The sequence below is a fragment of the Bos mutus genome, chromosome 10 (genome assembly GCF_027580195.1).
Source record: "Bos mutus isolate GX-2022 chromosome 10, NWIPB_WYAK_1.1, whole genome shotgun sequence".
NCBI classification, from domain to species: Eukaryota; Metazoa; Chordata; class Mammalia; order Artiodactyla; family Bovidae; genus Bos; species Bos mutus.
The window spans coordinates 11,137,675-11,152,203 of record NC_091626.1 but is presented as its reverse complement, the minus strand read 5'-3'; the positions used below and the strand labels follow the sequence as shown (position 1 = coordinate 11,152,203).

Below are 14,529 nucleotides of genomic sequence, written 5' to 3'. Positions count from 1 at the left end.
ATTCGGACTACCTGCCCTTTTTGGCAAAACTTCTACAAAATCCGGTTGCCCCTGTCAACTCCTCAGAGCTATTCTCTCAGGGTTACTTGAGGTGCTGGCTCCTGGGTTTTAAGTCCTAAAAATCCCCTCCTAAGAAAACATAACTCTCAACTTTTAGGTTGTGAATACTTTTTAAGTCTACAATCCAATAAGAGACTAAATAATCCTGAGCTCTTTTCAGCCTCCTAAGCAGTACTGAGCATCTACTATGCACCAGGGACTGAGCTAGGTACTCGAGGTCCAGGTCTGTCTCTTTCACCACGGTTTCCTTTCCACATAACTTCAAAGCCCTCACTGTAAAAGCTTTATGAACTGTTAGTTCATAAAGGTGATCTTTAGGCATGAACCTTCATATTCTACTCCAGTGAGCAAACACATAGTCACTAGTCATCAGTTTACTGACTGCTAGATAAACAGTATGATTATCCCTTTGGAGTGTCATACCAACCCAGTATTTTGTTTCTAAATCCCAATTTTTGTTCAAAGCTTGGGCGCCATTATCATTCTAGAGTATAAACTGGTTCACAATTAATCGAGACCCTGAGACCTCTATACAAAGAGAACTGACACTTTAAAAAAAAAAGATTTTTTTTTAAAGGTATATACATGCATGCTTAGTCGCTTAGTTGTGTCCAATTCTTTGTGATCTTTGGACCATAGCCCATCGGGCTCCTCTGTCCACAGGATTTTTCAGGCAAGAATACTCCAGTGGGGTGCCATTTCCTTCTCCAAGGAATATAACTATGATATAATAAGAAATATATATTTGGTCTCTACCCCTCGTTCCTGACACAGAGCTCCTGGTGGTGGTTATGGTGGTTAATTGCTAAGTCGTGTCTGACGCTTGCAAGCCCAGAGACTGTATCCCACCAGTCTCCTCTGTCCATGGGATTTCCCAGGCAAAAATACTGGTGTGGACTGCCATTTCCTCCTCCAGGGGATGTTCTTGACCCAGGGATCAAACCCAGGTCTCCTGCATTGTAGGCATATTCTTTACTGACTGAGCCACTAGGGAAGTACCTAAAACCCTGTAATTTCCTGAATGATGGAGTGGTAGGAGTATCTTTTGTTCTAATATTTGGTCCTTTAACCCCAAATATAAGAGTTTCTAAAACCCTTGGAATCTCTGGCAGTGATAAGAGTCTGTCTGTATGCAAATGAAATGACTGGCAGTTGGGGCCCTTAGATAGCTTCAGGAAGGGGGCTGGTTGCCAGCAAAAGGCAAGATTAGAGAGTGGTAACTTTCAGCCCCACTTCCCTTCCCTTCTCAAGCTCCTGCACTTGAGACTCTTCCAGATCTTGCCCATGTATTTCTTCCTGGCTGTTCCTGAGATATCCTTTGTAAGAAGCCAGTAACAGTTAAGTAAAGTCTTCCCCTGAGTTCTGTGAGTCACTGTAGCCAATTATGGACCCTGAGGATGGGGTTGTGAGAACCCCCATTTGTAGCCAAGTCGTAGGAAGCCTGGGGATCTTCTCACTCCCTGTGACTGGAATCTAAAGTGAGAGCAATCTCACAGGACTGTACCCTTCCCCTGAGGGGTCTGTGCTAATGCTGGGTTGTTGGTGTCAGACCTGCTTGGTGTGGAAAACACACACATTTGGTGTCAGAAGTGTTTTGTGGTGAAAGTGAAGAGTTTCCCTTTAAAAGTCACAGTCAGTTAACTTTTCTATGTTTCCTGCCCTGGGAACTCAAGCTGCAGGGATCAAGACAGACAGTAGCCATCTCTCAAAGGAGGAAGGTTAATGAACTAGAAAAGAATAAATGTACACAGAAAGTCAGGGAGACACTAATCTGAAGAATTTAATAATCACTGGGTAATTAATCATTCCACTTTCTGAGGTACAAATTCTAAGTTTAAACTAAATGAAAGGCTCATGAAGCTATTTAAACCATGATGCATCTGGAAATTTTCCATAATACTCCACAGCAAGTTTGAACACTTTTTGAGAAATTAAATATGTAATTTCAAATTAGGTCGTCTTAACATTTTTCTAAAAATAAATATGACAACCACAACATAAGCAATTATAAAGACAGAATATGAAAGAAAAAACAAAAACACACACTTCAATTACTTCAATTTTGATACCTCAGTTTGTGCTAATACAAATGTTTTAATAGTTATGAATATCTATTATGATATATTTCTTAGGCAAAATAAAAAGAGCCTATATACAAGACTGAAAAAATGACACTATAGCTCCAATAGAATGGTTTACAAAATAAAGCTCTAAGAATTCTAAATAGCTTTTTCCTCTGTATTTGTACTAACTTGTACAATAATTTGGAACCATCTATACTTCTGCTTATTCTTATGAAAAAAAAGATAGAAAAAATATTTTTCCAGTTTGAAAAAAGATGTGAAACAACATATTACTTTTAGATACTCACTCTTAGGTCACACAACTGTAGAATGTTTGTCACTAATAATTTATTAACATAAATATGTTTTTACCTTTGCTACTGAAATTCCATAGTCCTGGAGAGGTTTAGCAGCCTCATTCAGTTCTTCAAGAAACATAGAAGTTCTTGGAGACTCTAAAATAAGAAATGTTTTATGAATGTTTTATGACTTGCCCTTAGGAAAAATGAATTTTTAAAATTAAAGCCAAAAGCTGCAAACTGCAAAAGAAATATATTAGTTTGCTCAACTACTATGCAACAACAAATAAGTAACTAAACAAACCAATTACATATTTTTGTACCCTATTTCCTATTGCCTCATTATTCTTATTTCTAATATTTTTATCATGAAATATTTTCATTTTGTGACCTTAGAAGCTTTCTAGACATAAACTGGATAAATAAACGTTTAATTTAAATGGAACAGTTGTCATTATTTTTCCAAGTTTAATACTATACACAAACATACATGTACAAAAATTTCAAAATGATTTTAACATACCATTTTCAAATCCTAATTATAATAAAGTGTTAGTCACTCAGTCGTGCCTGACTCTTTGTGACCCTATGGACTGTAGCCCGCCAGGCTCCTCTGACAATGGAATTCTCTAGGCAAGAACACTGGAGTGGGTTGCCATTCCCTTCTCCAAGAGATCTTCCCAAACCAGGGTTCGAACCCAGGTCTCCTGCATTGGAGGCAAACTCTTTACCTTCTAAGACACCAAAGAACCCCTATAAGGGAGCCAACAAATATGTGAATTCACTTACTAATTCCAAGAATAGTATTTTTTAAGGCCTGAGAAATTTTAATAGAACCGTGACAGTGATCAGTTATGTTCAATAGCTGTATTAATTAATTCAGTATAATCAACAGTATGGTTAAAGCAGAGTATTAAACTTAAGCATCAGTATTACTATATTTAAAGTTTTAAAACACTTTAAAAATATTTACATGCTAAAAATATCAAAATGTTTACTTTTAGAAATGATAATGAAATGATATTACTCATAGCTAATTCTCACCTAGTATTTACTATGGATTAGGGACATGAGCTAAGTCACTTAATCGTCACAACAAATTTATAAAGCACACACTACTTCCTCATTATGGATGACAAAAAAGACACACAGAGAGATTAAGTGACTTGACCCACGTCACACAACAGGTGAAGAAGCAAAGTCAGGATTCAAACCCAGGTAGGCATATCATAGTAGCAGCTTTAAAGCACATTTTATTAATCCTGACAATAAGTTCTCCCTGAGCATAATGATTAAACACCAATAGAAACATCACAAAAATCATATTAAAATATAAAAAAACTTACCAGCTTGACAAAAATAAACTAAGGTGGCTTTTCCTGGTTGCAATGTACTGAAGAATGTCTGAGGACTCAGCTCTGGAGAGTCTACTGCTGATGTATAAAATATGCACATCATGACAAAAGAGATGCCAGCTCTAAACACGCTGAAACTGGAAGGCATCATCAGCTGCGGCTGCGTACGGACAGGAGAATCTACTCTTTTCACTGCTGTCTTCTGTTGCCCAGGACAATACCTGGTAAGAGTAGGTGTGCGACAAAGTTGTGCCCCAGGAATTTGTTAAATGAATGAATGAAGTAAAATCTGTAAAAAGAATAATATAAGAAATTAGTCTCAGGTTTGATTTTGCTAATACTTTACTATTTCCTTCTAGTACAAATGTGAGAGGGGATGATATATAATGACATTGATTTTATAATACTATTAATTTTTGATACAAAGATATCAAGGATATCTGGAAAACACAATACTAAGTATATTATGTTTAATAGCTATTTACTGGTGTGTGTGTGTTCTTAGTTGTGTCTGACTCTTTGTGAACCTTTGTGAACCACTATACAGTGGAACTGTATAGTCCACTAGGCTCCTCTATCCATGGGATTTTTCAGGCAAGAATACTGGAGTGGGGTGCCATTTCCTCCTCCAGGGGATCTTCCCAACTTCATTCAGGGATCAAATCTGAGTCTCCTGCATCTCCTGCATTGCAGGTGGATTTTTACCACTGAACCATCAGGGAAGCCCCACTTACTGGTGTGTGTTAAGCCGTCATTTCTAAGGATTCTAAAATTAATTCTCAAACATTATTCAATCCATTTTTTTTAAACAGGGCATTTAATCATTCTCTACCCAGAGTGGATTTACAATTAATACTCAAATAGCAATTAAAACCACTAACGTGAAAATGAGATCCAAAATATATGTCTACATTCTTTTTACTTTAAATCCTCTAGAACAGGGGTCCCCAATCTCTGGGATCTAATGCCTGATGATCTGAGGTGGAGCTGATATAATAATTATAGAAATAAAGTGCATAATAAATGTAATACATTTGAATCATCTTGAAACCACCCTTCTTGCTCCCTACCCCCATACATGGAAAACTTGTTTTCCACGAAACTGGTCCCTGGCACCAAAAAGGTTGGGGCCACCTACCCTAGAGGATATCTACTGAAACTATTTAAGAACATTCCTTCCAAATATACATTTAGTAACGTTTGATGGATTTAAACAGTTTAGAAAAGCAAATAGCTCCTTCAACTCATATTTTAATTCAGTTCTATCTTCTGAACGCAGATTTAGTCTATATACCATCTTCTCATCTTCTTTCATGCTGTACTTACTCCCATGCTGTTCTCTGTGTCCACTGTCAGTTCTCTTTTCTTATACTTTTGCTACTTTCAAATTTCTTTTGAACAATTTCTTCTTTCAGGAAGCTTTTCTACTGCTGATATACATTATCTACATTTAAAAGAACATAGTTTGGGAAATTAGTTTTTATATTAAACATCATACTTTTAGAAAGTAAAGATACACCAACAGGTACAGGTGAGAATTTTAACTGTAATTTTATTTTATTTTATTTATTTATTTTTAACTGTAATTTTAAATAGATTCCTTATCTTTTAAGCAAAAGATCACTATGTCAAAACAGGAGACAGGAAAAAAAAAAAGTAGCAAGAATTACTCATAAGGATAGGAGTGGAACTTTTCAGTAAAGAATGAAGAATGGAAAATTTAGGGAAAAAAAATCATACTAAATTAGACATTTATCATTTCAGTGGTCATGAAGACCATTTACTCTTCAATTTAACATTTCAGGGATAATGAGAAACAATTTAGTTCTCAATTTACAATAGAGCTGATAAACTGAAACCCCATATACCTTGCTTTTTCAACACTATAAGCACATAAGGTTGTCTCACACAACAGTTTAACAGCTACTGTGCAACGTGCCTGGCTTTCTTTTCTTCCGTCACAGTCACTGAAAACACTCAGATGGTGGCTGTGTGTCAGCATAGGTCCCAGATGGGGTGCAGCCCAGAGAACCCCCAGGTGGTATGCAATGAATATATGACATAGGAAGAAATAACATAGGTTTGTTGTCTTAAACCACTGAGCCTGGTGTGGCAGGGGGTGGATTACTGCAGCATAATCTAGTTTATCTTCACCAGTATATAAATCACAAGTGAGGTGCTGCCTTAACAAGAACCCCACACATAGGCTCAGGGGCCAAGCAGCAGGAAACTGTTCTGAGACTACTCATGGAAACTCTTTCTCTTCGAGGAAACACAGAGACAGGACCTCAACAAATGATTTGTGTTAAGGAATAACAAAACATTTGATATAACTGTCACTACAATAATTTGGAAATGAGAAGTACCTAATGAATTTATGAGCATGTAGTTAGGTTCATGTGGCTAAAGAACTTATTTATGGCTGCAAGACAGAAGATGAGTAGCATGTGATAGTTGCTGTTGATTACGTTTAACAAGGAAATAAAAGAAAGGTACTCAAAGAAGCACCACCATCTAAAAGTCTAGCTGTTCAAAACTTAAAACAATTCCTAAGTCCCCACCTTTGCAGGGTCAGGAAACACTAACAAAACTGCTCAGCCACAGAAAAAAACCATATTCTCCAAAGTCCAACTTCAGATGTGGCCAAAGATGATAAAAATCAAAGGACCTCTTGCAAGCCAAAGCCAAGGACCATAAAGAACTATGCTCCAGGGCATGTGCTAGAATATTAACTGTTTGTCACTGGTCTACAGGAGAAGGCAATGGCACCCTACTCCAGTACTCTTGCCTGGAAAATCCCATGGACAGAGGAGCCTGATAGGCTGCAGTCCATGGGGTTGCGAAGAGTCAGACGCGACTGAGAGACTTCACTTTCACTTTTCACTTTTATGCACTGGAGAAGGAAATGGCAACCCACTCCAGTGTTCTTGCCTGGAGAATCCCAGGGATGGCGGAGCCTGGTGGGCTGCCGTCTATGGGGTCACACAGAGTCGGACACGACTGAAGCGACTTAGCAGCAGCAGCAGCAGCACTGGTCTATAGTAATGAGAAAAACACAGAAATTGACTATAAATGTTTAGCAGCTTTTATAGCAATTTCACAAAGTAAATCTGTGGGCTAATCAAATGTTAACTAGTCATTTGATATGCTTTTTTATTTCATTTTTCTTATACTTTGAGCCCTAGCAATATCTGTCCAGCAAGGTTCCAAAACCACTACAGTTCAGTGTCTGGTTTATGTCTTCCATTCTTCTCTTCAAATATTATTAGTAAGAACACGTATTGTAGTTATATGTCCCTACAACTACTCTATGAATTCAACAGTGTAAGGGAAACGGATAACTTATGAAGTCCAGAGATCATGGCTACTAAGCATTACTCAGAGATCCCAGACTTTGAGCATGACACAGTGACTGAACGGGAGTTAGGGGTTATCTCCACATGGAAGAGCCAAGGATGAAGTACATATAGGAAGAAGAATATAGTTGTTGTTTAGTCACTAAGTCGTGCTTGACTCTTTGGGACCCCATAGACTGTAGCCTGCCAGGCTCCTCTATCCATGGGACTTCCTAGGAAAGAAGACTGGAGTAGGTTGCCACTTCCTTCTCCAGGGAATCTTCCTGACCCAGGGATTGAACCCACGTCTCCTGCATTGGCAGGTGGATTCTTTGAAGTACATATAGGAAGGACAATATCTACTCACAAAAATGGTAGAGTGTCCAAATGTTTCTAGGTCTCTACACGTGTTAAAATTCCACTTCCCCACTTCCCTGAGTTACATATGGCCATGACTTGATTTGGCCAATGAAATGTGCAAAGTATCATATGTAACTTCCAAAAGCTTTTAAAAGTCAATGTGTATGTGTCATGATACACTTTATCTCTGCCACGATGATTGGAAACACTCAACTGTTAAACCAAGTCTCAGGAAGAGGGAGGGCAACATGGGACAAGGCTCCCAGCCTACTAGTGTTAACATAAAATAAACATCTTGTTTTAAACTTCTAAAGATTTAGGGTTGTTATTACACTATAACCCAACCTAGCCCTATTTGTTTTAGTGACAGCTAAGAAGAGAGTGACTTAAACATAAAAACATATCCTAGATCTTAAAGGAATATATTTCAAAGAATTCACAAGAAGTTGACCCAATTTCAAGTTAGGAAGATTTTAAAAGGGAAGATGACTCTACAATGCAACTGACTATTACCACAACCAGTGCCAATATGAAAAGAAAATGAACTCATACGCAAATATTTGCCAATACTACACACAGACACCTCCCCACTAAGTGCGACTCTTAGCCTTTGGATCTGGAAAGAGCCCTCAGTTCAACACGATGCTCCTGGATGAATAATCAGAGTTAGTATGTAAGATGTAACTTCTGCCTCATCCCTAAACTCTAAACAAGTATGCATGCACAGGTCATTTAAAAGTTGGGAAAAAGTATGTGACATTTAACCAAGGACAAATACAAGAGGCTGACAAACACTGTAAGAAAGGATGCATGAAGGTTTAGTACAAAAAGGGCTAAAGCTTGTAAATAAAATGTTAACGGCAACAAAAGTTTGTTTTGCTCAGCACCAGAATTCTGAGAAAGGAGGAGGAAGTACCTCAGGAGAAAAACACTGATACTCCTGTTAGTGAGAGGTGTAGACAAGGATTTGCCCTTCTGTGCAGATGGAGCAGCTGATGGCCCTTTTCAGTTGGAGCAATCTCATTGGGGAACTGGGTCCCATATATAACACTTGGCAAACAGTTCTGCTTTCAAAGACCACTGTGCTAATCTCCTCTCCCGAAACAACAGTATTCAACCATTGTGCATCAGGGACACATTCCATATTTTAGGTTTTCCAGGCACAAGCTTTTCTAGAAGACCCTTGGTTAGTTTCTTCTGTAAAAGCCTAAATTTCCCTTATCATTAAACATAAAACTAATGGTTTCCCCTTTTGAGAAAGAGGAAATCAGCAACTCTAAACATTAAACAAAGATCTGCAGGCATCATTCTCTGGGAAAAGCCACACTTCATATTCTGCAACAAATGGGGCATATAATAATACTTGCAAAGTTCCTGTAAGAACATCCTGTCAAAAATTAGCTTACTTACAGTTTAACACTGCTATTGGAGAACAGAACCTGTTCACTGAACCAGCCTCCAATAAAATGCTGATTAGATCTCATAAATGATAAATCTCACAGTTTATCATTTATGACCCAAAGGAGGCAATAAAAGGAGTCAACACATCTCCACTTACAGAGTTTCCCTGAGGGAGTGAGGCAAATCTTCTATCTACACCTCCCCATATACATGGCCCCAAAAAGGAAGGAGAAAAAGGTAACTATCCCGATTTCCTATGACTCTGAAATAAAAAAAAAAAACCCTCACAAGCAAAGATGTGAAACACGTGTGTGTGTGTGTTTACTCAGTTGTGTCCAACTCTTTGCAACCCCATGGACTGTAGCCTGCCAGGCTTCTCTATCCAAGGAATTCTCCAGACAAGAATACTGGAGTGGGTTGCCATTCCCTTCTCCTGGGGATCTTCCTGACTCAGTGATCAAACTTGTGTCTCCTGTTTCTATAGCACTGGCAGGCAGACTCTCTACCACTGAGCCCCCTGGGAAGCCCATGTGTGGTTTACTCTCACTTTGAGTAGAGAATTTGGGGAAAAGAGAAAAACCCCTTCATGGAGAAAATCTATTCATGACCTGATTCATTGATTATAAAACATACAAAAATAAAACATGCCAGAAAATAAGTGGGTTTCCTGATTTTGGCAAGTGCCTAAAAGCACATAACTCTGAATCCATGCTTAATTGATGTGCAACAGACTGGTTCCAAATAGGAAAAGGAGTACGTCAAGGCTGTATATTGTCACCCTGCTTATTTAACTTATATGCAGAGAACATCATGAGAAACGCTGGGCTGGAAGAAACACAAGCTGGAATCAAGATTGCCGGGAGAAATATCAATAACCTCAGATATGCAGATGATACCACCCTTACGGCAGAAAGTGAAGAGGAACTCAAAAGCCTCTTGATGAAAGTGAAAGAGGAGAGTGAAAAAGTTGGCTTAAAGCTCAACATTCAGAAAATGAAGATCATGGCATCCGGTCCCATCACTTCATGGGAAATAGATGGGGAAACAGTGGAAACAGTATCAGACTTTATTTTTTTGGGCTCCAAAAGCACTGCAGATGGTGATTGCAGCCATGAAATTAAAAGACGCTTACTCCTTGGAAGGAAAGTTATGACTAATCTAGACAGCATATTCAAAAGCAGAGACATTACTCTGCCAACAAAGGTCTGTCTAGTCAGGGCTATGGTTTTTCCAGTGGTCATGTATGGATGTGAGAGTTGGACTGTGAAGAAAGCTGAGTGCCAAAGAATTGATGCTTTTGAACTGTGCTGTTGGAGAAGACTCTTGAGAGTCCCTTGGACTGCAAGGAGATCCAACCAGTCCATTCTGAAGGAGATCAGCCCTGGGTGTTCTTTGGAAGGACTGATGCTAAAGCTGAAACTCCAGTACTTTGGCCACTTCATGCGAAGAGTTGACTCATTGGAAAAGACTCTGATGCTGGGAGGGATTGGGGGCAGGAGGAGAAGGGGACCGACAGAGGATGAGATGGCTGGATGGCATCACCGACTGATGGATGTGAGTCTGAGTGAACTCCAGGAGTTGGTGATGGACAGGGAGGCCTGGCGTGCTGCAATTCATGGGGTCACAAAGAGTCGGACACGACTGAGGGACTGAACTGAACTGAAGCACATAACTGCAATCAGTTAGTTCACTGGGGCGAGGAGCTCTCTGAACCCTTTCAAATCAGTGTACTGGCCTAACCACATTCTTTATGAATACATGAGGCAAATGCCTTAAGCTGCAAACAAACAAACAAATCAAGATCCTTCTGTAGAGCACTGATGTTGGATTAGGCCTGTGAACTTCTCGCTCCAAGTTTGCCCTACTGTAGGCTGGCTGCACGGCACAACCTGCTCAGCTGAGTGTTTCATCTGAGGGATCTTCACAGAACAGTACCAGACCTCAACATCCATCAGTTTGTCAGCACACCCTATACAGAACCCAGAACACACCAACATGTGGTGCCTGGTTAAACTACTGTCCCACAATCTGGAGACTTTAACCTTCTCTGTGAATCTCTTAGCTAGGAAAGAAGGCAGCAACACGCTTCTTAGGATGGTGAGTTAGGAAAGGCCGAGTCTTAGCTACACAAATAAATGTAGCAGTGTCTTTCACAGGGATACTTAAATAACAATGCGCCACCCATCCTAAGGGGAACACAAATGATTCTCTCATCATTTTGCACTACTTTGCTCATTTTGTTACCAAATAACTCCCCTCCCCCCAAGTCAAAACATATGTCAGTCCACTATATGTGGGAAGATCTATTTACTCCTCATTTATTTACAGCATTAAGTAACATAATATAGCATTTTGTTTCCTTATGTCTGAGCCCTAGATACAGCGCAACTATCCACCCACACACAGGTCCGGTCTTTGAAGGAATACATCTGGAATTTAAAAAGCACAGACTATTCCCCTTTTCCTCTCCAGACATCCATCAAATACTTAAAATTCTGATTCTCTCGTTTTGCCTAACGCTCACAGCATCTTTCCAAATTCTAAGTTTTAAATGCCCACTTTCTCCCTACTCAGAGACGGCTTCCATACCCATCCCATTCTCTTTCCACTCTCTTTCCTATCCCATTCCACTCTCTTCTGGAACATGTCCTGAGGGAGGGAAAGATCTCTTAGACCTTCCGTTCAGCCTTCGCCTCATTCCTCCCCACAAAAGGCTCACTTTTTATGGGCGCTCACGCTAGGGAAAAAGAAGAAAACTAAACAGAAGCATCCAGGTGAGACCCTATTTAAGCCAAACTCCACAGCCGGGTGGTGCGGTCGTTGCTGAGGTAGACCCACCAGGTCCGAATGCCGGCAAGCATCCCTGCTTGCAGATACCATAGCCCTGGTCTCCAGTACCCGCGCTGCCACCTACGTACCCGAGACCTGAGGACAAGACTTGCCGGCTGGGATCTGGACTGCGGACCGACAGTTCCCTCCACGTGAAGGATGAGACCCAGAAGGCGGGGCCGTGCTTTGCCTGCCCAGTAACCGCGAACCGCTCCCCCTACCTGCGAGCTCACTCTCCTCCCGCCTCCGCAGCAGCAGCCTGCACCGCTCATCTGAGTCGGACGGCTGGGCAAAAAACAACCCACGAGGCTCCTCCTTGTCCTCGTGGGCCTTACGTGCGGCCTTTCCAGCCAATGGTAAGCGCAGGGGGCGGGCAAGAGCCACCCCAGTGACAGGCGACGTCTAGTCCGCCCGCCAGCGCGAGTAGGCCGTACAGTAGTTGGGCCAATCGGCAGCGTGGTTAGGGAATGAAGGGGAGGGAGCAGGCGGGGAAAGCGAGCGGCCAATGAGATCGTGGGGTCCCTGAGCGACGGGTCCTGTGGCCTGTGGTCTTCCGAGCGCGGCGCCCAGGGGGCGTGCCCTCCTGGGCCAATCGGCTGGAGCCCAAGGTGCGGAGCGAGCGCCTCAAATGCTCGGGTTTCTCAGCTGATTGTCTCCAGCCGAGAGTTGTTTTTTGCATCTACCGAGCCGAGCCGGAGCAGGAGGAGCCGAGACCCCCGGGGGTGGGGGGCCGGGGAGAGGAGGCGGGATCCGAGGAGCCGCGGCTGTTCTCCGCGGGGCTCTGGGTCCTGTCACGGCGCTTCCTGGGGTTGGAGGTTGGGGTGGGTGGGGGGTCAGAGGGACATCCTTCTCCCCCTCGACGGCGGCTCCGAGTCCGGCCCCTTCCTTCCCGCGCTCTTTCGCCCGCCCCAGCCCCCTCATGAGGGTGTCCGTGCCGGGTCCCGCGGCCGGCCGCGAGCCCTCGACGCCCGGCGGGGGCGGCGGAGACGCAGTCGCTGCCGCCTCAGGCGCCGCGGTGCCTGGCTCGGTGCAGTTGGCGCTGAGCATCCTGCACGCCCTGCTCTACGCCGCGCTCTTCGCCTTTGCCTACCTGCAGCTGTGGCGGCTGCTCCTGTACCGCGAGCGGCGGCTGAGTTACCAGAGCCTCTGTCTCTTCCTCTGTCTCCTGTGGGCAGCGCTCAGGACCACCCTCTTCTCAGCCGCCTTCTCGCTCAGCGGCTCCTTGCCCCTGCTCCGGCCGCCCGCTCACCTGCACTTCTTCCCCCACTGGCTGCTCTACTGCTTCCCCTCCTGTCTCCAGTTCTCCACGCTCTGTCTCCTCAACCTCTACCTGGCGGAGGTAAGGCGGGAGGACCGGCACGCGGGGCCGGGCGGGAGAGTGGGGCCGCCGCGTTTCACTCGGGCTGAGGATCGGTGGCGGGTTGGGGGGTGGGGTGCGGACCGGGAGAAGCGAATCCGAGAGCAGCCCGGGGAAACTGAGGCACGCCTGGAGTGTGCGCCAGGTTTCTGGCCCTAAACTTAAGCAGCCGATTGACTCGACTACTGAGGGGCTTGGGGAGTCGGCGAGGGGAGGGCTGGTGGTGAGTGAGAGTGTATGTTCAGACAACTTGAAACAGCAGGACCAGCCTTTGTTTGGCGTCCTGGCCCTTGTACGCGAAGGTGTCGGTGGCACCGACAAAGTGGCATCGCAAGAAGTAGCAGCCGGGGTAGCTCTGCCGAAGCTGGACTCTGTTGAGAGAGGTTGGATGCTGAGGTAGCAGCAGCTCTGCTGAAGCTGGACTGCTGCCAGCCATTACGTCACCAGGCAGAGCTGTTCCTCTGCTATTGTTACTGCGTTTCTTTTATTAGAAGCTTATATTCCCTCCTGCATCTCCTTACCCGGCGCTCGATAAGCCTCACACAGATTTCGTTCGATAGTTCCCCGGCGGGGTTAATAATCACTAACCAATCCCGAGGGTCAGTATAAAGACCTCCGTAAAGCCCCGAGTGTGTTTGCCCCAGTGGCTTCATGCCTCGACTATTTATTCTACCTCCTAAAGCCTAGTCTTTTTTATTTTTTCCAGCTAATTAAGAGAAAATACTAGTTCAACCTGCGCCTATTGCAGAAACAAACCACCAAACTGTTTTTGCAATAACTTGCTTAATAGCTGGCACCTAATCACACCCCCTTTCTCTTTTATGAGGAATTGCTGGTTGGTTTGCATTGTTCTGCAGCACTTAGGTATTTGACCCATTTCAAACAGGTTTGAGAGTGTAAGTTTATCAATCATGTGTGCCAGCTAGTGGTATTTAAGCCACGGAATTTTGAAAATTACCACACACACACACACACACAAAAAAACCCACTCCCCTCCCCCCCGCAAAAAAAAAAAAAAAAAAAGCTTAAGGAGGGGAGGAAACAAGGTGACATCATATGCTTAATACTGACTAATATAGAACAATATTGGTCTATGCAGCTAATCCTCTCAAAGGCTTTTGGAGGTGATGAGAATTTACATGGTTCTGAGCAAAAGTAAAAATCATTTGAGGCAGATTGTGTGTTTGTATTTCCTGCGTAAACCAACTCTTCTCCAGTAATAGCTATGAAGTTGAATGCATAATTTTAAAAGCACAATCATAAATTCACCTTTTTACCACACTAAAAACAACAGTTTAGAATATGTAACAGAATTCCCAATCATTTGGAAATACAAACAATACAGTGACAAAAACCCAAACAGTAAGCAGAAATAAAAAGTATGGGTTAATAAATCAAATAAACATGCCATAGTCACATCATTTATTTGCAGATGTTCTGATCTTCTGGTTGTTGCTTAAACTGTTACAG

The 14,529-nt window shown here is 42.7% G+C and overlaps 2 protein-coding genes across 4 annotated transcripts in view; one reads left to right on the top strand and one right to left on the bottom strand.

Annotated features, from left to right (window-relative positions):
- Positions 1–12,003, bottom strand: part of TXNDC16 (thioredoxin domain containing 16) — a 92,928-nt gene extending 80,925 nt beyond the window's left edge. Inside the window, exons 1-5 of one of the 3 annotated variants that reach the window (XM_070378493.1) lie at positions 11,924–11,989; positions 6,709–6,813; positions 5,104–5,221; positions 3,769–4,066; positions 2,496–2,578 (exon numbers count right to left, since the gene is read on the bottom strand). In XM_070378493.1, the coding sequence (XP_070234594.1) occupies positions 2,496–2,578; positions 3,769–3,928 (243 nt within the window). In that variant the 5' untranslated portion in view covers positions 3,929–4,066; positions 5,104–5,221; positions 6,709–6,813; positions 11,924–11,989. The other 2 variants (XM_005899959.3, XM_070378494.1) reach the window with 2 other exon arrangements.
- A 618-nt stretch (positions 12,004–12,621) lies between these two features.
- The window catches only part of GPR137C (G protein-coupled receptor 137C), a 65,522-nt gene continuing 63,614 nt past the window's right edge, over positions 12,622–14,529 (top strand). Inside the window, exon 1 of the mRNA XM_005899958.3 lies at positions 12,622–13,041. Coding sequence (XP_005900020.2) covers positions 12,622–13,041 — 420 coding nt within the window. The remainder of the gene's footprint in view (positions 13,042–14,529) is intronic.